Raw genomic sequence first — 26,167 nt, 5'->3', positions numbered from 1 at the left:
ATGTGATGGGCATGTGGAAACGTCTATAACTGTGGTATTTCTCGGTACATTTATAACTTGCGTGAAAACTCAAGCTTGCATGTTTTCTTTAGTACTCACTTGAGAGAGAGAGAGATTTATTTGAGAGAAATTTCAGGGAGGTCAGCCTGAAGGATCATGATCTGGCCTGCTACTCAGAAATCTGGGAGGGGTATAGGACAAGAAAGAGGGCTATGATTGGTGATGATGTTATTAGAGGAGAGATGGAAATGTACACAGCCACATCAGGAGACCTCCCAATCACCACCGCGAGTCGAGACCCACGCAAGAAACGAAGAAGCGCCCGCTTTGCCTTCAGAGCTTTCCATCTCCCCGACCGGGCGCCCAGTACAAAATCCTCCGAGAGTGGCCTGCTTTCCAAGCGCGCCAACTAGCGGACAACGCCGGCTTTCCGCACGCATATAAAGGGCGTACCACAAATACATGCTACACCGTCTCAACAGTGGCACAAGAAGAACGGTCTGACGAATCCGCAAGTTCAAAAATAAATGCATGTAAGTACCTAGCGTGAAAGCGACACCAATTCTAAGTCTACGGAGGAGGCTTACATGACAAATCTGAAGGTATAACATTGCCTCAACAGTTCCACATGGTTTTTCACATCCTCGTGACAGTTCCCTCGGCGGGTTATGCGTGCTTAGAAAACAGTCCGCACCAGATATGAATGAGGGAGAAAGGAAAACGCAAGGCAGTGACGTTAACCGTAATGGTTGACTGCCTTGCAAAGGAGAAAGGCAAACAGAAAATAGAGAGATCAAGTTTTTTTAATGATATCAAAAAGCGTTTGACACTGTTAACCATGATATACTGCTATTAAAATTACATCGATATGGATTCAGACGTCAAGCAAAGCAGTTTTTCGAAAGCTATCTTTCTTGCCGTAAGCAATGTATCAAAATCGACAAATCCATATCAATTGTTCATTCCATCTTGTGTGGCGTGCCTCAGGGCAAGGTATTGGGACCATTACTCTTTTCTTTGTATATAAATGATCTGCCACATGCTCTGAATTATGCCAAAACTCTTATGTATGCTGATGATACAGCCCTTCTCTTCTTTAGTCATCAACCTAATATGGTCGAAAGGCACGCTAATAGTAATCTTTATCTGATATGCCAGTGGTTTTTGCAAAATAAATTAGCAATACATACCTCAAAGACTAAATACGTTGTCTTCTCCAGTCCATATAAACACTCAGATAGCTTAAATGAGTTACGAATAGGCGCAACCCCTTCGAACGAGTCGATAAACAGGTATTTCTTGGTGTAACTCTAGATTTGGCTTTCAATTTTAATCCTCACATAATTCATGTAGGCAGTAAATTGAGACGGGCTTGCTTTGTCCTAATAAAAGCTTTGTCTTAAAAATAATACAAAATTAAAATTTTGTACAATTGCCCTTTTCAAAACAATATGACCTACTGTGTTGAGTCCTGGGGTCTTACGTACAATACGTACTTAAATAAAATAGCAATTTTACAAAGAAGAGCCCTTCGTATAATAACACATATTAAATGCAGATAGATCCGCTCCACTCTTTCGTGACCTAGACAATACACCTTTCTTTGCTATGCGGGATCTCAAACTAGCTTGTGTGGTTATACATATACTAAACCATAACATCCCACTATCATCATCTCTTTCGTATATCCATCTCGTCCAACTAGAATTTTTTTCAGTTGTCGTTTTAACCTTTCGGCTGTTAATAATGTGTACGGTAAAAAAAATATTGCCTATGCCACCACTAAAATTTGAAACCAACTGCCTGCTAACTTAAAAATAGGTCTATTGCCAATCGCCGAAATAAAACAACTTTTGCGGAGCCAGCAACATTCGACTCGTGTATAAATCAGTGTCTTTTCTTGGATGCATTCATTCTTTTTTTGTCCTCCTCCTGAGTATTTCGCTTTTCTTTGTATATAACTGTCGCATAACTGCTTTACATGAATTCCGTGTATAATACTGAGTTGTCTTGCAAAAATTAATTTTTGCACTTCCTGCATGGGCCGAAATCTAGCCAAGAAGGCTAAGGGCCCAGATGATTCGCATGTATTTTTACTAGCAATTTGAATACAACTTATTTGATTGATTGATTGATTGATCGAAGCAAGGACTTAAGGTAATAACGCGTGTGATGCACACGCATGACGCCTTCAGGAACCCCAACAATGACTGGCAATCTTTCAGGGCTGACGATCGCTGTGTCCACCGTCAGAGGATTTTTCACTCGGAGGACAGCACACCGCTTGTCTTTCAGCACTAAACACGGTATATTAACCTTTCGGCTGTTAATAATGTGTACGGTCAAAGAAATATTGCCTATGCCACAACTAAAATTTGAAACCAACTGCCTGCTAACTTAAAAATAGGTCAATTGCCAATCGCCGAAATAAAACAACTTCTGCGGAGCCAGCAGATGTTCTAATTTCTCGACACAGTATCGAGTGCCATAAAGCACTCCAGCTATTCCTCCGCGCACATTTGTAATATTCACTCACGTGCTTTGCTCGAAGCAGCCGACAAACGGCCTTATTACTTTGTTTCTCACATCGGAGAGGTGACCAGATTCCTATGGAATGATTACAGTCCCGCGCAGGTGGCTCTGCAACGTTCGAGATCGTCGTAGATGCGTCAGGCGTCATGTCTGGAAAAGTCTTTCGTGCTGTTTAAGTTGAGCGCTGTCAAAACGACCACCCTTGTGATCTTACACGACCGCCGAGCGAACTTCGCTGCTATCGTCGTCACCGAGTTCTTTCCATTAGCGATGCACGAGTTCACCGAATAGACAGTTCCAGTTTCGCGCCAGTGTTTTGTGTCCTCGCCTTCGCCAGTGTTATCATTTTGAGCCACGTCAAAATGCCATTAAGGAACGAGTACCGGTTTGTGAAAGCGACATCAAGCGAAAGAAGGCAGAACAAAGTTGCTTCACCTATTCCAAGGTCTTTATAATGAAAGCTTAGGTTGAAAAAACTGGCCCGAGTTTCACGCGGTAAATGTGAGCTGTGTACACGAATACTAGAGTCCTTGTGGGCATATCTGATCTGGCGGTCCTGTCTGCAGTGGTGTCCTTTGACGCCACATTGTTTCGGCAACCACGTTCAAAATATATCCTCACATTTCATTGTCATTGGTGGCGATGTGCAGCTTGTGTACTTTGGAGAGTCGCTTTACAATCAGAAAAAGAAACAAACAAACCACTCATGTGGGCCCAGGTGGATTTTCGTAACGGCAACAGCCTTTTGCATGACCTGTGCGCACGAAAAGGACAATCTTGCACACGCCAAACGCAGACGAACTCTGCACCGATTGAAGTTTCCCGTGTACGATATATTGGCGATTTTCATTGCCTAGATGGGCACCTAATGTGGTACAAAATGGCGGCGCTATGTAGAACTTCTCCTGGACGATCACGCTTGTTTTAAAAATTCAACATAAACTGGCGCTTGTTTGTGGATAGAAGCAACCTCAAACGGTCTCTGTACTCGATGGTGCAATGGTATAAACAAGAAACAATAAAGAATTCGCTCTCTGAGTTTGAAAACATCCGGCCCGAAGGTGGAGAATGAAGAACATCGACGATGAAGAATTTAGTACGGGAGGTGAATGAGGTGAACAAGACCCAGTGAGTGTCAGTTTCGCATCCTGCTTCGTACAAATCAAGCTAAAAAAAAAGGGACGCACTCATTGTCGCTTGGGTTTTAACTGATGATCACGGATTTTGTTTACCATTTGCTACATGAAATGAGTATAGGTTTCTAACTCTACGCATAAAAGTGGAAATCGAGACCAATGAGGTCGCCTGTTTCCGCGCACTGTCTTCGTGGAGCAATTAACTGCTCCTTCTGCCCTCAGATTTTTCCGTATGCAGTGAGTTCATGCATATAATGAATCTAAGGCGACTATGATATAATTATTTTGATTCAGTGCTATTCACGCCGCCCCGTTGGCTCAGTGGTAATGGCACTCGACTGCTGGCCCAAAAGACGCGGGTTCAATACCGGCCGCGGTGCTCACGTTTCGATGGAAGCGAAATTCTAGAGGCCCGTGTGCTGTGCGATGTCAGTGCACATTAAAGAATCCCAGGTGGTCGAAACATCCGGAGCCCTTCACTACGGCGTCCCTCATAGCCTCATAGTCAGAATAATAGAGAACTGAAATATCATTATGTCATACCCCTTCGTGGGTGAGAATGCACCATGTAACGACACTTGCATGCCATAACAAGGTCCGCAGTAGAGAGGTAGTCCCGTACAAAAGTCTTCGCGCATAAATGTGCCCTTTAGTCATGCATATTCGGCGATGTTTTTTTTTTTTAACGTATAGCGGCTCTTATTTACTTAGGCACTTGAAATCAAGGCAAATCATGTTTTTAGATATAGTAGGATGGGCGCCTGATTAGCGCTTATCTGTCATCTGTCATAGTCCCTCGGGCTTTTCTCTGAAGCGAGCAAATCTGTTCGCTTGCTCTCTTTGTGTTGCCGGCACCAAAAAAATCGCGCAGTGACGTTTAGCAGATCTTCTATATCCTTAGCTTGCAGATATCCACGTTACACCACTCCAAGTATATATTTCTGCAGAAAAACTAGGACAACCACCACTGAATTCACCGGCGAACGTCTCAGGCAACGGAGCAAACGATTCTGCTCTGCGCGCCGATCCTATTTAGACTTTTGTGCGATGCGCCATCGCAGCATTGCGTCGATTTCGTGAAAATCGCTAACAAAAAAACGTAGCTCACCAGGGTCACCCTAAGTGTGTCCCGAGCTGACTGTCTACAAAAAGAAGTTTATTGCTCTTTCCAAAGGGCATGTTGTACGCAGAAGTTTCAAGGCATTTCCAGATTTTGGGCGGCTGCCAGTTGACAGGGTAGCCAGACTTAGTTTGAGACTGTCGTTACTGTACTCTCATATGCGGCAGGTGGCGGGGCCACAACGTTGCGCAGCCAGGCAGAGAGTAGCGGGATCGATTCCCAACCACGGTAACCGCAAAAATTACTGTGCAGTGCATATGTGAAGTGGCTCGAATAGTGATGTTTATGTGCACACACTAGAGAACAGGGCTGTAGAGTTTTCTGTACAATACTGTTTCGTATTTCGCGTGATATTTTTGTTATGCACGGATTTTCTTTTTGTCGCTGATGCCCCTTCTGCCTAAACCAAATGTGTACTGCAGTATTTCTAACCAAAAATAATAAAACTAACAGCACATTGTCGTAATTTATCCGCGGACGTACCCTTTGGACCGGAAATTTTGTTATGAAGTTTTTCAAAGCTCACCGCTTTTGAGTCCTATATAGGCTTGACGAGCACACAGCGACCCAACGCGGCGGTGCTGCGTCTCGTCACTTTTTGCTGCTTGTGTGTTTATTTACTTGTTTGTTTTTGTTTTGTTGGCAGCTGCCTCTCGCGCAGCCTGGGCGGGAGACAGGCACGCATAGAGGAAGGCGCAAAGGTCGCCGACGCCCTCGTTTGCCTTGACGGCTCGACTGCGAACAAAAGGCTGGGAAATGTGCCAGTATACAGCCACTGAGGTGACGGTGACGCAGCCAGCCCTATTTCTGGCGCAGGTCCGTTGCGCCTCTAAATCAGAATTATGTATGCGCGCCTCGCAATGGCGCAGCGTGTTGTTCTCGCTCTGCTTCCTTTGTTTGTTTGCTTTCTTTTTCCTTCTATTGTGCAGAGTTCGTCGCCTGCGCTTGCGTTGCGCCGGATACGCTGGAATCTCGCTGGCAGTTTCGAAAACCAAGCTTCTCGGCTGCGCAGTTATGGACGGGGCTGAGTGTCTGCTGGGGAGCGCTTGTTTGTGCAAGAGCTACTCAGCCTGTAGGCTTCAGGGTCGAGTGACAATGCGGTTAATATTATGCCCGGTTCAACGTCCTAACATGAAACGCCCCACAGGACATACGACCTGTCTGTCTTCTAAATTATCCAAGCGCGATTGCCTAGAATGCTCTCATGTTTATCGGAAATAACTTTCCGGTTTGAGTAACACAGCGGATAAATGGTCAAGAAGGGGAGCGAGCAAGCTTGTAATCGAGTGAGTGAACGAATGAATGAGTGACTGAGTGTCTGAGCGAGTTACAGAAGAAATGAACGATAGATCAAGCGAGCGAGCAAGGCTGTGAACAATTCACGGAGAGAGTAGCTGAATCACCGAACGAGTCGGTAAATGAGAGTGCAGGTGAGCTAGTGAATGAGCGATTGAGAGAGCAATAGAGGCAGTGATTCGTCTCTTCGTGCATTGTAATTGCTAGTAAGGTGGAGTGAGCTCATGACCAAGGGAGCGGACCCGCAAAGGAGTGAGTGATTGGGTGATTGGACAGCGAGGGAATGCCCGAGTGAGGAAACGAGCCAGCGAGCGAGAAAATGAGTGAGGCACTGAATAAGCATGAAATTCAGCATTGCAGTGAATGCATGAGTAAACGAATAAGCAAGCGAGATAGTATGCAAATGAGTATGTGAGCGGATTGTTAGGGGGCAAGTGAGTGAGTGAGTTAGCGATCGAGCGTGAGCTAAAGAAAGCTTGTTAGCGAGTAACCCAGTGAGTGAATGAGTGAACAGCGAGGCAGGGAGCGAACGATTTAAACAATGATTAAATGTGCGAGCGAGCAGATGAGTGAACTAGATTGTGAGTGAGAAAATTAGAATAAGTAAACGATGAACGAGCATCTCAGTAAATACTAACTGAGGTGTGTGTGAAGGGTGGGGACTGAGTGATTAAGTTGGTAAGTGAATAGATGAACTAGCGAACGATCCAGTACGTGATTGATTCTGCCAGCATTGAGTAAGTCAGTGAGTGAATGAGTGAGTGAATGAGGCGATGAGTGAGGAACTGTGGGAGCGAGGTAAAGGGCGAGTGAAAGTGCCAGTGAGCGTCTGAGTGACTGACCAGTGGAAAGTGGCTATGTGACAGCCATTTAGTGAATCACTGCGTGAAGAAAACGAGCAAGTGTGCGACTGCGGAGGACACATGGGTGAGCCGGCGAGCGAGTGTGCGAGTACGTGAGAAAATGTGCGAGTGAGGCAGTCAGGGAGTGGATGATTAAGTGTGCGGACTACTGAGTGAGCGTGACAGGGAGCGCGCAAGTAAGTCAGAGAGTGAGCGAGACGGTAAGCATTTATGCGGTTGACTGAGTTAACAAGGGAGCAGTAAGGGAACCAGTGATCAAGCGAGCGAGGCAGTGAGCTAGTGAATGAGCGATCCGCCCAGTATGCGCGCTAGTGATTGATCGAACAAGTGAGCGTGCCAGTGAGCGAATGAGTGAGTTGGTTATCGAGTGACTGAGTGAGTGAACAATTGAATGAGTGAGTGAGTTGACGGGTCAGTGAGAGAATTAGCGAGCCATGTAGTGAGCGTGTGGGTCAGAGAGTGATCGAGTGAGCGGACAACGAGTCATTAAACGGGTGAGCCATTGACTGAGCAAGTGAATTAGGGAGGAGATTAGCGAGTGTGGGAACGAATGAGCACACCGGTGAGCAAGTGCGTGCGTCAGATAATTAATGAGTGAGCGAGGGGATGAGAGTGTGCTAGTGACTAAGTGAGTGGATGAGCGAGCGAGCTGGGCAGTGAGGGAGCTGAAGTAAAAGACACGCAGGCCTAGCAGGGCGGCACGATTGGGCGTGTATGCGGTACCGCATCGATCATATATAGCATCGAAAAAGATGAAGACTTGGCGAGCCCGAAAAGCGCGTATCAGGTCATGCCAGCCAGGCGATACACCACTCTCTCTCACTAAAAAGCTAGGTGGCTCTTGGGGCTTCCTTGCACGAGAAGAGGCGCCGGGTCAGGGCCGCTGCTGGAGACACGCTCCCGTTAGCGTCATTAGACCGGTCAGGGACAACTCGAGGTGTTGTCTCACTGGCATCGTCCATCTAAGTACTCGACTCACTCATTGGAGGCCTGATCTCGACAGACGCCTCCAGAAGCAGAAATCTCGGACATGTTCACCGTTACCACACGTTTGCCTGAACTTGCCGCCGCGGTGCCCGATAACCACCGTTTGCCGGATGGATCACACGGCCGTAACCAGACGGAGGCGTACATAGTCCTGTCGAGAAAGGTTGCTTAGCAGGTATGGAGGAAAAAAAAAACTAGGAGGAAGCGTGACGTCATAATCTTGAAGCCTAGTCATAAAAAATATAATGAAAAACATCATGGGAAATAGGCCCTCACGTAACAAGGCAGCGGTAGCTCTTTGCCGGATTTCGGTTTCGGCTTCGCTCTCTCGCTGTGTTGCGTCAGCCTATAAAGCACCCCGATCAAAGCTGGTTCGCAGTCTGGTGACTGTGGAGGGCCTATTTCCAAAGAGTCAGTGCGCAAAAGGGCCCTCGGCAGCGGCGTCAGAGAAGGATGGCTTGCAGAGGCTTAGCGCGTGACGTCATGCTCCCTCCTAGTTTTTTTATTCCTCCATGTTCGCAGGTGCCATGTTGGGGCTCGATCTTTGCACCCTCTCGCTCTACTGGAAAGCGGCCAGACAACCAACTTCGATGGTATAAATCTAGCAGTTTCTCCGCCCTGTGTCGACGTAGTTTTCGTCCTGTGTAGACGTAACCCTGTATCGCAACCGGAACTAATAATGCGTCTTTGCAGCGTACTAGCCTTGCCTTGCAGCGTAAGAGCGTACCAGCCGTGCCATGCGTGCTCGTGCCTTGGCGAGCACTGAAGACGTGCATCGGATCATGATGTTAGTACAGTAGGAGTGAGTGAGCGAATTATTAAATTAATAAGCTAGTAAGCGAGTGAGTGAGTCATACAGCATTTGAAGGAATGAGGCCGCGAGAGAGGCAGCAAATGAGTGAATGAGCGGGTGAGCAAGTGAGTGGTAATTGAATGAACAAGTGAATGACGGGGAGAGATATTTAATGAGTAAATTAGCTAGTCAATGAGTCAGTAAGTGAGTGAGCGAGCGGGAGAATAAGTGAGTTAGGAAGTCACTGAGGAAGAAGGTGTGAATAAGCAAGCTAGTAAAGTGACAACCAAAAGGATGTGGAAACAGTTAAGAATTAAGTCCAGCTTTCTCGGACAAAACATTTGAAAATCTGAAAATTGTAAGACACTGTTATAGAATTATTCAAGGCAATGGTCTATAATTCTCATATATAGCAAAATCTTTCTTTTATTGTGTTTCCAGCGATCGCATTGAAAAGTTAAGAATGCCATAGAAAACCAATGGGGAACGCCATTGACGAAAGCAAAAACGTGAATGGAAAAAAATACAAGACTGCCGTCGGGTGATCTGCAGATATATTGATTGTTATAGACATATCTTACATTATATGAAAAAAATGCGATCATAAGCGGTTTCCCCGCTAAAAAATGCTTTTGTCCAGAATTGCTAGCTATGGAAAAGGAAAACGAGGTAACGATTTTGTGCCAATTGTTTTCACCACATATTCGCCTGATTGAAGCACGGAATAGTAACGTACGTCTGACTGCAACCTTACGGCACAGTGTTGCATGAGTAGAGAGATTGCTTAACCTGGGACCAAGCGAAAAATGAGAAGAGAGACGACAAATCGACTGAACGCTATTCGTGCTGCACTAAACGCACAGAAATGGCTTCCGCGAAGAGCTGGCTGCAAAATAATTCATACAGACGAACAATTTGAAAACCGTTTACTTCAGCATAGACAGGACGAAAAAGGAGTGGGAGAGTTGACAAGCAGAGGAATGAAATAAAGAAGAAAAAAAAGCAGAAGAATGAACAGGGATGGCTTGTATAAGAGCGGTGTACATAGAATTGTATACTGTATTGTCACGAAACACTGCAGCCGGTTAGTAACGATCCTCACAGCGCAATGAGGATAGTACACGAAGAAGGGCAGCGATGCGCTTCAATGTGTTGAAAGTCTGGTGAAGTAAAGACACTCATTGGTCACAGGCGCCGTGGCTACTAACGAAGCATCGCACATCAACCAATCATGGCGTTGGAACGCTCAAGTTGTAGAGTTCGCTAGACTGCTGATTTGTATTCTCGTGTCTCGAACGCCAAACCCCAATGAAAAGATCTAGCGGCCGTGCTTAGGCCGCGAATACGCAGGCTGCACGAGCTGCGGGAGTATCTTGTTTGTTACGTGATCGAAACAAATGAAACAAAGAAGGGACGCTTTGAATCAGCTCGGCTCAGGCACGCACTCTGCCTCCGAGAGACGTCTGCTTATGACGTCTCCTACTTGCCACACGTGGCTTCCGTCCGTGTTGGTGCCTCGGTGAGATCTCTGCGGGACAGGTTGCGAGCGCTGCCGCGCCATCGTAAATCGCGTGCCGCTTTCAAATTAGCGCCGCTGTCTTCCCGCACCTGCTCCCGTGTTACACGGTGTCGCGTTCGCAGGCATTGTGCTAAGCGGCGCTGTATGTACGGTTGTGTGCACCCGAGACCGTTCTGGATGTTTGGTCATCTGGGTATTTATATAACCAGCACTGTACTGTCGCGATGCAAAGAAATGCGAGCAGATTTCTTTCGTCGCTCTTGCAGCTTGGTGGTGAGAAAGAGACGCTGCAGAGTCGCCCATGACTGTAATATAATGGACAGCTCTAGCGTCTTTTTGCGACCACCTATGCACGAACGTGATGGAAATGAGTGCCAACAGAAAATCGCGTGGGTGTCGCGCTGTGAGCACTTCCTCGTATCGCCCCTGTGTCTGGAACGAAGCGTCGCCTCCATTGTCTGCAGGAGGTGGCGCTCGAAAGTTATTCCTTTATAAAAAAGCAACAAACCGAGAACGGAACGACAGCTCACACACACGTTGAGCTGTGAGACGACGTACAGCGTGGCGCCCGCAAACTCGTCCGCATGTAGTAGGCTGGCAGAAGGAAAATGAAACAGCTGTAGTGGTAAGAAATGAAGCAGTCGCAGGTCCAGCTGGCGTATAGCGCGATATATCAACGCGTTCCACGACGTGTGCCTTGAAAGTGCTTTTTACACTGGCAGCTGTAAGAGAGGGGCTTGCCAAACTCACTGCGTGCTTTCTTTTTATTTCTCATCGTGCCGGTGTTGCTGATTAAAGAAAGGGGGAGTTTGTACACGTAGATCAGAAGACTGCCCTTTGTGCGTAACACAAAGCTGGTTTCACAACAAATCATTCCTGTACGTTCGGCGCTGCGAATTAAGCCGTCATTATTAATTTAAAAAAAAGGCGACATTCAAGCCTACCTCTGCTGATATTACTGGGTGACGAAGGTATTAAAGGAACATAATAATAATATAATAATTGTTTTTTTGGGAAAGGAAATGGCGCAGTATCTGTCTCATATATCTTTGGACACCTGAACCGCGCCGTAATTGAAGGAATAAAGGAGAGAGTGAAAGAAGAAAGGAAGAAATAGGTGCCGTAGTGGAGGGCTCCGGAATAATTTAGACCACCTGGGGATCTTTAACGTGCACTGACATCGCACAGCACACGGGTGCCTTGGCGTTTTTCCTCCATAAAAACGCAGCCGCCGCGGTCTGGTTCGAACGCGGGAACTCCGGATCAGTAGCCGAGCGCCCTAACCACTGAGCCACCGCGGCGGGTTAAAGGAATAGCAGTAACACATTCTGAGTTAAGAGTGCAGAGGAATTTCAGTCGCTATATGCTCTCCTTCGTTTTTTTCTTCTATGTGTATGTGCAGTGACGGGCTTTCAACATGGGCTGCACATCTGGCAAAAACTTAGACCACTATACATAACGTACACTAAATCTGTGCAGTAATTCCTCGTAAACGCAAGCACCCTCCGCAGTAGAGAAGTAACGGACATACAAAAACATACAACAACATACAAAAACATACAAAAAGTCATACAAAAACATACAAAAAGTCATACAAAAACAGGTACAATATAAATCAAGCAAACTGTTTACCCCAAGAATTACCACAACACTGAACGGCAGAAGTAGTTGCGACATTGCAGTTTTGAAGTAATGTAACTCAGGGCCGTATGGCTGTGGGCCAGTTGGCAAGACATTGACCCGAAGCACTGCAACAGAGGACACCGCTTTCTTGGGTTTCTTTCTGTCGTCCTGTGCTCCCGCTGTTATTAGCGTCAGTAATGTCTTATCAATTAATTGTTATAAAGCGGACAAATTGAAATGACATTACTTCGCGGTGAAAGCTCTGTGAAGGTCTTTGTCCGGAGTTTATGGCGCTGTCTAGTCAGGCAGCATCAGACAGCATCCCGAGCGCGTGCTCTCAGTGTTGAGACCATCTCACGATTTGCAGTCTCTGGCCTCCACAAGACTATCAGCGCTCTCAGACTCTTGCGAACCCTGAGGAAACGCGGCCAGCGACACTAAAGAGATATGCTTGCGTCGGAGTTGCAACTGCTTACAAAGGGTCTGTAATTTCTGCCGTAATCGAAATTGGTTCTGAAATAGATTTTTTGATGAAAATATTGATGCAGTAACTGTCTCAAATATCTCGGTGGACACCCGAACCATCGAGATATGTGAGACAGTTACTGCTTCATTACGCGCGAAAAAACTGCATTTCTCTGAAACAAAAAGAAAAAAACTGTGCAGCATCGAACATTTCAAAAGCCAAAGAAGCAATGAAAGCAATCCACCAAAAGGTTTAAAAAACTTTGCTATTCGAACATCGCCTCGTGTATAAAATACGAGAATTATAGCAGGGGTAAGTTCTTGAGAAGATTGAGGTACTGACTGACGCTGCGTTACATTGCCGGAGATACCTCTTCAGTTGCGATACTTTATAAAAGTGTTAAAGGCCATCGTCACTATCAGTGGCATTGTTCAGTGCCCTAAATGTGCACTCTCACTACTCGTTCAAGCAGCTAGAAACGTTTCTAGCCACCGCAGTCATCATATCAAGCACAGTTCAGTATAGGACGCGGGTATATTACGTACCCTGTGATAACCCTGTATTTTCATGCGTGCGGTGTTGGGTGTATTACCCTCGAACATTATAATCTTCATTTGGCGCAGCCTCATTAAAGTATCTAAAAAGAACTAGCCAGTTCTTACTCCAAAATGTCCGGTTCCCCACGGGGAAATTATATCCTCCATACAGTCGTATGACGCCCCTGGCCTCTTCGTAGGTGCTAGGAAGGCATCTTCTGGGCAGCACAAAATATAGCGTGGCAGATTGCAGTAAGCAATGCACGAATAGCTGTAGTTGACGATGCTTGTAACACCTCATATAGTCATGTTAGAGTCTAGGCAGAACCTTTCGCTTCGCATGCACCTGTGAAATTTGCTGCCACATCTAATTTCTTTGCTATCAGAAAAATCCAAAGTGTTTATGAATTTTGCACTCACTTGTGATCGCCACTGAATGCAATGTCCAACACAGCTGCCTTTTTTTTTAATGGCGTAGATTCAGCGGCTAAAAATGTGTCGCACGGTTTGAATGGCCTATATTTTTATCCGTGAAGCCTTCCTAGGAAATGCGAGCCTTTAAAAGCATAACATAACTTAGCTTTCGAAAGGCCATCAAGGTATTAGCTCCGATTCATTTTTGCCCCCTTTCATTCGAAAACGTGTATGTTGCTCGTGTGAAAAAAGATGCCGGGCTCCGTACGCATTCAGTGCATAAAGCAACGTTTTAAATAACCGCATAGGAGCAGCTGCAGTCTGCGATGACACAACGCGTGCATAGAAGTCTCCTCTGAAGCTTCTTCATTCGTTGTCAAATCCACGATCGAAAATATAGACAAGTCTGGCGAAAAAATGTAACACAGCTGCAAATAAAGTATCTAGACTGTGGTCACCGAAAGATATAACGAATTTTATGCTGAGCTGAAATAGAAAGCTCTGACTGTTCCGTGCAGGCTGCGTCTCTTTTGGCAGAATGCACTGGAGAAGTAGCTAAGCCTGCAAAAAGCTACCTGCTTAGAAGAGTGGAAACAACCAAACGCAGCTCTTCACATGCGATTAGACTCAATTAGAAAGGGCTTGAGTAGCAGTTTAGCAGCTTCATCAACGCACCAGCGATCACTCTAGAGTTAACATGAATAGGAGCGGCACTGCGCGAACAACTCACACAGTGAATAGCTGATCACGACAGTGCTCTTTTAGCTCATCGGACAATAATATTAGATCACAGAAATGTGAACACTCGTCTGTGTTAGATGATGAGCAACACTTTTGTGCTAACTCAGCCTGCCGCACCTGCAGTAGCTTTACATAAAGGTAGATAGAGTCATGTGTAGAAACCCCAGAAGAAGCGCACATGATATTACAACACTGTCACCGAGAGCAATTGTAAAAAAAAAAAGAAGAAAATAGCACGCTTCACTTCAAGGAAACAACTGACATTCGCAGCCCAGCACGCTGAAGTCAAATTACTGCGATGTAGAAACACAAGCTGTTCTATATGCTTAGTGATTGGGGGGCCCCTCGTGCAGCTCACAATGGCAACCGCAGCTTAAAAGAGCATTGCTGATATCGAGCGGTATATGAGCGCTGCTGGTACCATGCATGAGCACAGGTGACCCCTATGGCATCTCCACCAAACCGAAGTATTTTGGAACAGCGTAAATAGGAGGCTTTCAGGTAGCCAGACGGCCAGTGGCTTTCATCAGAAATAAATTTATTAAAAATACACCACAGAGAGTTCAGCTGAAGTGTCAGATCTTGAATATGCACAGGCTCAGAAGGCTATATGCGCCGGTCATGGTGCAAAAAGGTTGAACACTCGTGCTAGAGAGTCAAATGCGTGATGCGCAATTCTGTACAAAAGCATTTTTGAGCGGGAAACCGTTTGTGAGCGCAACTTTTTCACAGAATAAAAGATTTCACTATAACAGTCAATATATCCGCAGATACGGTGAAACTAATGATTCTCTTGAAATCACTGTCAACAAAAAAATAATACAAGACACCCTAGAGCTAGACCCGGTTGCTATTGAACGAATAAATCGTTAGGGAGACCAGGACCCGAAAAAACACGGCCGGTCATTTTTAAACTTCTTGATACAAGGCAGAAATCCGCAATACTGAAAAACTGTCACAAGCTAAAGAAAACGGAATACTCGATTGGCGAAGATTTTTCACCAAAAATACGAGAACTGCGCAAGAAGTTGTGGGAAAAAGCTAAGCCACACCGTGACAAACGTGAGAAGGTTTCAATGGCATTTGATAAACTTTACATCAACAGCCGCATATTTGTATGGGATGACGAAAGAAATGACATAGTTCCATTAGAAAAAAACTACGATCTAAGCCGGCCGCCGTCGCAGAACACCCGAGGCAGGGTGCAATCAAGGACTTAACAATAGTAAACATAAATGCCCGAAGTATCCTCAACAAAACTGATCACCTTGAGTACTTACTACTAGAGCACGATCCCGATATAGTAGGCATCACCGAAACGTGGCTGACGGCAAACATTTCGAATGATGAAATCGCCCCTCCAAACTACTCAGTAATACGTAAAGATCGCCAGACACGTGGCGGAGGCATAGCGCTACTAATAAAACAACACTTTTCCTTTGTCATCCTCCCAGATGGAGAAGACGCCGAGGCCATATTTTGTAAGCTAGAAGCCCATGGTGCTCATATTGTCATAGGTTGTGTTTATCGTAGCCCTTCTTGAGGGCACGAGAGCATAAAAATCATTCAAGAGTTCATGCAACGTCACATTCGCAATCCCAATACTCGAGTTATACTCATGGGTGATTTTAATCTACCTGAGATGGATTGGACAAATATGCACCTCTCATCCCCTGCAACATATGCGATCGTCGATTTAATGTTGAACTTTAACATTCGCCAAACTGCATCATGTGCAACACGCACGCAAGATACAATGAAAACAATACTTGATCTTATATATCTCAGCGATAATTTTCCGCTAGACCAGTCCCAGACTGACATCATCAAAGGGATGTCTGACCATGATATTCCCATATGCGTACTACCCCTGGAGATCACTATCACGCCTCGAACTAAATTAACAACGGTGCGAAATTTTGAAAAAATTGACGATGCTAGCATACTCACTTATCTCGAACATGAATTTCATTCCTTTTCCGCACTTTCATGCAATACTGATACAGATATTAATGCTCTCTGGCTTAAGTTTAAGAACACTGTAGGTCACTGTGTATCTCAATTTGTACCGCTGTTAACAAAACACCCTCGAACAAAAATCCTTGGATTACACGTGAGGTTATTCATGCAAAACGACGAGTTAAACGGCTCAGGCAGAACATGAAATCCAAAGGAGTAACCGCACTTGAAACAAGTAAACTGGCGCATGCTACTTCAGACTTTAAGCAAAAAGCAAAAATGGCCAAACAACGCTTCTTTCAGGTTACAGTTCCTAATTTCCTCATGAATAATCCGCGACGGTTCTGGAAACATTTTAGCACCAACAGAAATGATACTTCACACTTGCCAGTTGAAGAAAAGATTAAAAAAGCAAATGCTTATAATGATTACTTTCGTTCAGTTTTTACTCTAGATAACTGTGTTATACCCAGAGCAGAATTATGCAGTGGTTCGGAAATTGGTCCCCTTAGCATTACCGACGCTGGTGTTTTCAATCTTCTGCTCGGTCTGAACAGTAAAAAAGCAAGTGGCCCAGATGAAATTCCAAACGCCTTTTTAAAACGATATGCCGAACCCTGCAGCAGGTACCTCGGTCTAATCTACCGTAAATCCCTTGCCTCTTGCAGACTACCAGACGACTGGAAAATCGCCAAGGTAATGCCGATCCATAAATCAGGCAATACTTATTTGGTTTCCAACTTCAGGCCGATATCACTCACTAGTACCGCATGTAAAATACTAGAACATATAATTTCAAAGCACCTAACAGAGTTTCTAGAGTGCAATAACTTATTATCGCCTCATCAGCATGGATTTCGCCGCGGCTTATCAACAGTTACTCAATTACCAGAAGTTGTGCATGACCTAGCTTTAAGTACTGACAAAAACAGCCAAACTGACATCATATTACTCGACTTTGCTAAAGCCTTCGACTGCGTATGCCATTCCAAACTAATCGTAAAACTACGGGGTTACATCGGTGATGGGGAACTTTTGGCTTGGTTTGAAGATTTCTTGTGGCAACGTTCCAACCTCGTTTTGTATAATAACATTCAATCTGAAACGGTACCAGTCACATCCGGAGTTCCTCAAGGGTCTGTCCTTGGGCCACTGCTGTTTCTTGTATTTATTAATGACATCACCACCGACATTACCTGTAACATCAAACTCTTTGTATACGATTGCATAATTTACAGAGAAATCAGAAGCCATCAAGATCATGCCATACTTAACAGATCATTGCAAAAACTTTCGGACTGGGGTAGTGATTGGCAAATGTCAATTAACAAAGTGAAATCTGTAGCAATTGCAGTAACTAGAAAAAAGCAACCATCAAATTTCTTGTACAAAATCAATGGTACTCCACTGGCCTTCGTCAATGAACACAAATACTCAGGAGTTACATTAACTAACGATCTTAGATGGGGCAAACACATTGACAACATTACTTTAACTGCATTACGGAAACTGTTCTTTCTTAAAAGGTGTCTTCGTCTTGCGCCAACACAAACTAAACTTTTAGCTTATAAGACGTTTGTTAGGCCTGTACTAGAATATGCTAACACTGTTTGGTTTCCTCAGTCTGTAACCAATATTTCGCGACTTGAAAGAATTCAACGTAAAGCAGTGAGGTTTATTCACAACAGATACAAAAAAACGACTCACCAACACAACTAGCTGAAATCTCCAGGCTTGAAACGCTGTCAACAAGGGCAAAGCGCGCGCGACTAAAATTTCTTTATCAGCTCCTTAATAACACTTTTAAGATCGATTCATCAAAGTACATTTCACTGTCACTAACACGTGCATTAAGAAACCAGCACGCGTATACGCTAACCGAATATCCTTATCACAGTGACACTTTCAAAAATTCTTTCTTCCCGCTAGTAACAAGAGAATGGAACCGTCTAGACGAATCCATAACTAACGCCGATTCATTTTCAAATTTTTGTACCGAACTAGAAGCCGTGTTTTAAAACTAGAGTAGTGGTTAGAAAGATTTTTCTGCATTTTTGTCTATTTTAAGGAGTACACGACGTGTTGTGCCCATGTTAATGTTCATGTTTTCGAACGAGCATGTTTTTTTTCTTCAGTTACTTAAGCAAATCTGTCAACTGCTTTTGAGTTTTTTTTTCTGTGATATGAACTGTCTAATTTATAGCTGTCTTTCGCACAGCCGCTTTTAGAAATGTTATCCTCTGCTGTGATACGTGTTCTGCCCACCTGCTAAGGTCTCAACTAGAGACTGGCAGTATTTCAAATAAATAAATAAATAAACAAATAAAAGATCACCCGACGGCAGTCCTACATTTCTTTTTTATCAGCCTTTTTGCTATATTCGAAAGCGTTCCCCATTGGTTTTCTAGGGCAGTCTTAAGTGTTCGATGCGATCGATGGAAAGAGTTTAAAAGAAAGATATTAATACCGATCAGAAGAATGGACCAATACCTTGAATATTTCCATAAGAGTGGCCTACAATTTTCCAATTTTCAAAATTTTTGTCCGAGAAAGTTGAACTTGTGGCACGTCTTGGACCAATTTCTTTTTTACGCGGCAGTGTAAGGACCCAGTTCTGCAGAAACGCCGGCGTCGGCGTTGCCACCGTCGTCGGTGTGACGGGAAAATCCGGATTGGTCGAAAGGAGCTGTTACAGGAGGCTCCCACAGGTGGCGCCAGCCACACCAGCGTCGCATAAGATCTTCAGTGATCGGAGCAACCGCGAGCAACGCGTGCCAAGCGCAGGGGACGTCGGCCGCCGTCTTTCTTCTCAACCTGGTACAAAAACGGAGCGGACGACGACTCACGTTGCAGGCGTCGCCTCTCAAGCTTGCTACGCAGCAGACCCAATGCTGTATTCCTAGCAACTGCATATATACGTAGCCTAGACAGGAATCGAACCCCTGACCCTCGGGTTGCGTGCGAGTCATACACGCTAGCGGTTACGCCACGCAGGCACGTTCGTACGGCTTAGTTAAAGCGGGGGTATGCATACTTTTGCGGTATGGTATTACCAGGGTTGGCGGACGCCAGAAAGCTGGTGAATCATCTTAGCTAGTAAGATGTTTAACTAATTACCAATAATTAAATTTCTAACTATTAGAGTTAGGCGCCTAGTTGCAACTAGAGATTTGTAGCCGGCCGTTAGTAACCGCCGTATCAGTTTTTGGAATTTCAATAACACGGTTACCCTCGTCGCTGTGGCTTTTTCGACTAGTTACGTGCACTGGAGGGGTTGCTTGGCCTGCAGGCTTTCGAAAGCGCATGTATTTTCGCACGATGCAGCCAAATTCTGTGCAGCCACAGCGGCGAGGTTAATCGCGTTTTCGAAATTCTAATAACTGGTATGGCTATTACTAACGGCCGGCTACAAATCTCTTATTGCAGCTAGACGCCTAACTGCAATAGTTAGAGTTAATTATTGAAAATTTGTTAACCATCTCACTAGTTAAGATGATTCACCAGTTTTCTGGCGTCGGCCAATCTTACCAGCACCACGCCGCAAAAGCCATATTTTTGCCTCAAAAATACTATTTTGAACATTACTTAAAGTCTTCCTTGTAACACCCGGTATACGTCCACAATTACCAAATGTGATCAACCGAAATTAGATGGAGGCGTCGACTTGCAAGTGCTGCCGACCTATTTTCAGGGTCTGAGTGGGGTTTGGCCGAGCAGCGGGTATTACGCTGCTAGTTCCGAGCGCCCGTTCTCATCATGATGCATGGAGCTCCTCATGTCAAAAAGAAAAAATCGTCAGTTAGTACACAAATCATTCAACTAAAGAAATTTCGAACTGCGCGCTATGCCCAGCTCTCTCGCGCTGGCGTTCGCCTTCCCAGACAACCAGTCAAGAAAACCAAATTGCATTACTTCCGGTTAAATCAATGGTGTTTACTTCCGGTAACCCCCGGATCACCATGCTGCGGAACATGCGTCGCGCCGGATTCCGAAACTAAAGAACAGTTGGCAGTTCGGTTTGCCCCTTAGACAGCTGCGCCGTACGCAAGTGGAAGACATGGAAACTTCATTTTTTATCGCCTTTGATAGCCACTTGCCTCCAACTGCTGGTGCTAATTGCCAGTGCCTCGTTACCCGGCTGTTTTGAGCTGCGCGAGGAAGTACGTCGTCAAAGTTCACCAGGAAGAGATTGCGACTGTGTGAGAAGTCTATAAACGAAAGGGGAACAAACTTACAATCACCGGGAACTACATGTGTAAAAGAGACCGCGGTAGGAATACATCTTTTTTTTTTACTACCTAGACCTACAGCGGGGCCAGTGGGAAGGGGTGGGATCATATTATATTTGGAGTAAAGTTTTTATTTTGGTCAGGGAAGGCTGCGAGTTGGGGATCGACTTGAACACAAATACGGCACAGCGAATATTACAGAAACTTTATATTCGCTTGATACGAATACTTCGGGATTTAGAATACGAAACATTTGGATGTCGTCGACTAGCGAATATCGAAACACGAATGTCAAATATCGAATACTAATCGACCGAGTATTTGTACAAGCCTGCCACTGCACATTCGTCCAGTTTATTGTTGTTGTTTTAGTTTTTCGATGACGCCACCGAAACATCAAGTAAATATGAAGGTGAAGCCGCTAAGTGAACAGTGAGTTCCGACTAAAATTACATTTAATGCTATTTACTTTATTAATTTCTAGGATATCGCAGGCCAAAGAACCATGCTGGAGGAGCACACAAACAGCACTACCAAGACGGCGCGACCAGTGGGAACAGAAGAGACACACAAACGTGCCTTTTGCACAGGTGTGCCTTCTGAGTTACTGACTGGAGCAACATTCTTTTCGTCAGTCCTTTCAAACCTTCCGTACAGTCAAGACTGCTGCTACGATTGATTTAATTGCGCTTTCGGCGCAGGAACAATTAGTTGTTACTAATTTTTTTATCACCAGCGAATGCAGAGTTGGGAAAGAAAGTGCAACAGCTTGTAGCATCAACTGAGACCAGCCTAGCAAAAAAAAAGAAAAAGATCCCTCCTGAAACGACAATCATCAGGCGTTGATATAGTCGTACCAAGGCTGAGCCGGTTAGCTTGCTGTCTGGCGTTGAAATGTTGTACACAGTTTTTGAAAATATAAACAAAGACAAGGAAATTTTTGAAGCTGACAGCAAAGCCTTGAGAGTCAAAAACGAAGCTTTGACGGAATATTTATGAGCACGAACAAAATTCACGAATGAATAATGCTCAGCTAAAAGGGATACCCTGCACTCAGGATGAAGATTGTCCTCTTTGTGAGAACCAACGTAGCAAAAAATGACTGCTCCATCACTAGTTCTGACATTGATGTTCGCATTCTAGGATGACATCAGATAATAATCCGATTTGTTGACGATTATCTTGTCATTCCTCATGAGACCCTTCCGTCCAGAGCCTCGAAAGTTCTTTGTAATTTTTCCAGCATTTGGAGCCATTTGGTTGTGACCCACAAACTGTGCTGGGCCTTCGAGCCTCGAACCAACAAATCCTTTCTGACCTTTGACTCAGCTCACTTAAATTTAGCTTCTATGATGCAGTGAAAAAATATTGCAATCATGAGCTTGAAGATATCAACCAGACGCGCCGACTTGTGCAGGCTGGTTACCCGCTCACGCTCTTATCCTGAGTGGCCGAAGCCAAGTTGACTAAAAAAGAAGCACGCCAAAGAGACAAGGATAAGAAGATTGCTGTGATTACTTATGAGCACGAGATTTTTTACCCCCTGAGGAAAATAGGAAAAAGAGTAGGAATAGATGTTTTTTCAGCTCCGGATCGCTTGTCCCGCCTGTGCAAGCCCGTAAACCAGATGGGTCGGAGATAAGTTGGTTGCACCACAAATCACCGCAATCGGTTTGTTTCCTGCGCTCAAGGCGTAGTTTATTCCCTTCCCTTGTCTTGTGGCCATGCTTACGTAGGCCACACCAGCAGATGTTTTGACAAAAGACTATTATAACATAACTACAATGCGACTACGCGGATTTCAGGCCACCTGGGCGTCCCCTGCCGCGATTGCAAATGCACCCCTCAGTTGAGTGACAGAAGCGTGCTGAGCAGCGGCGAGACCAAATCACGCGAGAAATTATAGAGGCCAAAAACATCGCGAGCCTTAAAGACCGCTCTCTGGATGTTGTTGAGAGGGAATAATGTTGATGAAGGTACAAGAGAATGCAAAACGTGTTCTAGGTTCGAACTCGCTGGACCATACTACTCGAAGGCAATTTCGGGACAGCTGAATTGTTTATTTACACTTAACGAAAAAAGTTAAAGCAGTACAGAACAACAAAGCGAAATCTGTTTACACGTGACTGCATCGCAGATAGCCTGACCTGATGATAGGTGACCTCACTAAATCAGCCTCCGGTTCCCCCAAAACAACCCCTTTTAGTACCCATGTCCCCGTCCTCGGTGGGCACAACAACCAATTGGATAAATTCCCAAACACTCGTTCAATAAAACCTTGTGGAAAGGACGACACAGCATATCAAAGGTGTGGGAAAGAGGACGAGTCTTCGCCATCCAGTACTACACAAGTAACTTCCCTCTCCACTAGTTCAGCAAACACCCTCACTTTCTCGCGCTTTGCATATTTGCAGATTCAAAGGACAAACATAGTAAATACAGTACCACCCAAAACCTGTCACCGAGGCAGACCTACCAAATTGTCATCATTCTAAAACCTCAGAGACCCTCGCATGCACAGTCTGCGGGCGAACGCAGCCTGTCCGCCAAAGTGCGTCTCCAGAATCTCCATTCCCTGCGCGCCTCACCTCAGAGTGGCGTCCGCCAACGAGTGGTCATTGTCACCTGCGAAGCTGTCGTAGGAACCGACTCGTTGACGATGAGCCATCTAGGAACGCCGCAATGGACAACATCCGCAACCGGCGGCGGCGCCGTAGAGTCGGGAAAAAAGGGCGCAAGGCGAGCGACCCGATACTTACCGCGTGCTTCAGCGCTCAGGGTCAAGTGTGGACGAAGGATGCCACCCTCCCAGTTTAGTGGAATATGATAATAGAATTTTATGGCGCAAGGGCATCTGTGCCCAACGAGTACCATGGCACAAAGTGGTTTCGGCTACTCAACGTAGTGTCAAAGACCCATTTTCCAAGCATTTCATCCCGGGTATGCCGAATACTCCGCGCCTCGAAGGCGTCCCCATCCATCGCTCAGCGCGCTGGCCAGTATCATTCTCAATAGCAGCAGCGACTTGTCTTTGTTCTGCTGTCACATTCGACAATCCAGCAAATGAGTGAAAACACACAAACATACACACAGCGGTCGCTACATCAGTACGTAAGAGGGGTTCCCGACTGACGCGCACAACACTTTGACTCCTTCATATGCTCCAGTAATTTAGGTCAGCATACCATTCCTGCGGCTAACTATACGTTTCATTGTGTTACCCCTAACTGAAATAGGTAGTTGCGCGACATACCTCGCATATCAAGTTAAAATGCTTCTGCGGAATAAGCCAAGATCCAGCGAAACCAAGGAGCATAGGAGATGTGTTTATCTTTTGAATTTGGGGCGTTATTTGTTTGGATATTAGCAATGAAATTAATTTATAGCTCAAAGATAACTGACAACAAAGCAGAAGGAAAACAAACGACATGTCGCCGGTTGGATCCGAACCCACGACCTCCGAATTTTGCGTCCGGTGCTCTACCAACTGAGCTACGGCGACGGCTGTCCAATCATCTTGCTTTCGGGGGTATTAATGTGTAGTGTAACCGAACATTGAGAGTGTTCATCGCTGTAGCTCAGCTGGTAGAGCACCGGATGCGAAATTCGGAGGTCGTGGGTTGGGATCCAACCGGCGGCATGTGGTTTTTTTTCAGCTTTCTTATCAGTTATCTTTGAGCTATAAATTAATTATATTGCTGATATACAATTAATTAACACCGCAAATTAAAAGACAATCATCCCTTATGGTCTTTGGTTTCGGTGGCTGTTGGCTCCCGACACTTACGGAATAACAGTGTTTGTTCCAACATTTACTTCTCCTAATTGACGCTGATTTCACTTTAATACGCAGTCATTCACAGTAACTTAGCTTATTGGAATACGTCATGGAAAAACGCCACCACGGGCGTTCAGCACAGCTGCAGCTTATCCAAAATCAAGCCACTCGCATTATAATCTACAGTTCATATCGATGTGACGCCTGGGCACTTCGTCACGATTAACGCATTCCATCAATTTTTCGTCCACTTATCGTCACCTCGTGAACCTTGTTTACAAATCCGTCAACGACCTTACCTTGTTAGTAGTATTTAGTAAAGGTGCTCTTATTAATCAGAACTTAACAAGGTTCACTAAGCATCATTTTCTACTACCAGATGGGCGCACGAATTACGGCCATTAAATCGTTATTTCTCGCCGTTGTCACTATAAAAAAGTTCACCAGCGATTATTAAACAGTCTTCTCATCTCTGCACATATCCAAAGAATTACTAACGATTGAATTATAAAAAACTTGAAAGGTGCCCACTGACATCAGATTAAAATATTAAGCTTCCTTTGCTTATTTTTTCTTTGTTTTGAACCAAATGTGCTCTTTATTACTTTTTCTGTTCTTGCGTTGCTTGACTGGCTGCTTTATGCTAATTTTTTATGTATATAACTGTTTGCTTTTCATATCGGCATCATTCACAATATTTGACATTGCAGAAATTCTCGCTAACACTCATCGCACTTTTGTTTGTGTAACTGTGAGTTTTGCGGGAATAACATTCACGTGAATTATTAGCAACTCATGCATTAAAACTATGCCTGTGCTAATTATGCTTTATTTTTTCCCCTTTGGCACTAAACGTAGATACCAATGCAGCCATAAACTATGGGACTTCCTTCAGGATTTAGCCTGATTTCACAACTTTCGGTACACAAATAAAAATAAAATATTATGATATCGTATTGTATATAGATATTAGTAAACGGTTCGAAATGACGCTCGAATCTTCGAGTCTAGGTCTAATTAAAGACGTATAATTCCTTATCCTGCACGGGCGCGTTTCTAAGCATGCGTTGCAAAAACGAAACCTGCGACGAGCGGAAGAGCCCATGTCATTAACATGCGATTTTCACTTTATGTTGTTTGTTAACGTCACTCCCAGAAACTTCATAGGTATCCATAAATTATGTTGACTTCTTAGCGACCACGCCAATGTTATTGGCATGCGATTTCCACTTTATGTAGCTTGTTAACGTCACTCCCAGAAACTTCATAAGTAACCACAAATTACTTTTCTCAGCGACCGAGTGCTTTCTGCTCACTGCTCGCTCTTGCCGTGTCTTTGGCGCTGTCTTGTACACTTTTGTGTCTCTGCTGACAGCCGCCCGAAAAGCAAAATAAAACAAAAATAACAATGGTCGCGTGCAACGTAAAGCTGCCGTGCTCACCATCCTGCGTCCAGTGGTGGGACGCCCCCTTCTTCGCAAGGTTCATCCACCAGGGAGGAGAGGAACAGGAGCAGGCATGGCTCGGGACGTCGCACTGACGGAGAACCACGCACACCGACTACTCAACAGCGGCAGCGGACTATTGCGAAGCTCGCCGCGGGCGATGCGGCGGATGCAGGGATGACTACGCAGGCGGAGAAACGCGGAGGAGACAACTCCGAAAAGGGTGGCGCTTTCTTCGAGGAGAGGGGACGGCCAGGTAAACAAAGCGCAGGCCGACCAGCTACATCTAGCGGCGGCGTAGACGGCATGGAGGGGGGATAAGACGCCCGTGAGGCTGCGGCGTGTTGCACACTCGCGGCCGATGCAAAGTGACTCGTGAGAGCGCACGCGCTCGCGCGCAACTGGCTGCGTCGCCGCACGTCTGCCGCCGCCGCCGCAGGAGAGCGCACCGCGTGGCGCCCGGCGACCTTCTTGTATAAGCGTACGTTGTTTCCTGCACACGATGTCTGCGCGCGCGCGGGTGACAGCGGGCAAGGGGAATGCGGTTGTTGAGTCTAGTGTGGACGGGCCCGGCTGACGTGAGCGCCTCATGTGGGTCGTCGCTGTGCGGCCCCGTAACACTCTTGCTCGTGTCCGCCTCACCTTGTTCATGCTGGCTGAAAAGAAGCCTACCAGTTTCGTAACTTGTATACAGAAGAGCAAAAGTTGTTCAAGGCCCGTCGTCCCGCCC

At 45.4% G+C, this 26,167-nt stretch overlaps 1 protein-coding gene and 1 non-coding gene across 2 annotated transcripts in view; both read right to left on the bottom strand.

Moving 5' to 3' along the window:
- The window catches only part of LOC144124819 (beta-1,3-galactosyltransferase 1-like), a 50,294-nt gene extending 24,454 nt beyond the window's left edge, over positions 1-25,840 (bottom strand). Inside the window, exon 1 of the mRNA XM_077657718.1 lies at positions 25,435-25,840. Coding sequence (XP_077513844.1) covers positions 25,435-25,437 — 3 coding nt within the window. The 5' untranslated portion in view covers positions 25,438-25,840. The remainder of the gene's footprint in view (positions 1-25,434) is intronic.
- TRNAL-CAA (transfer RNA leucine (anticodon CAA)) lies at positions 23,644-23,716 on the bottom strand. Its single transcript has one exon. It is a non-coding gene; the product is annotated as a tRNA-Leu (tRNA).
- Positions 25,841-26,167: the final 327 nt, after the last annotated feature.

The sequence above is a fragment of the Amblyomma americanum genome, chromosome 3, assembly GCF_052857255.1.
Source record: "Amblyomma americanum isolate KBUSLIRL-KWMA chromosome 3, ASM5285725v1, whole genome shotgun sequence".
Taxonomy (NCBI): domain Eukaryota; kingdom Metazoa; phylum Arthropoda; class Arachnida; order Ixodida; family Ixodidae; genus Amblyomma; species Amblyomma americanum.
Note: the sequence above shows the minus strand (reverse complement) of the source record. Positions and strands in the feature narration are given on the sequence as shown.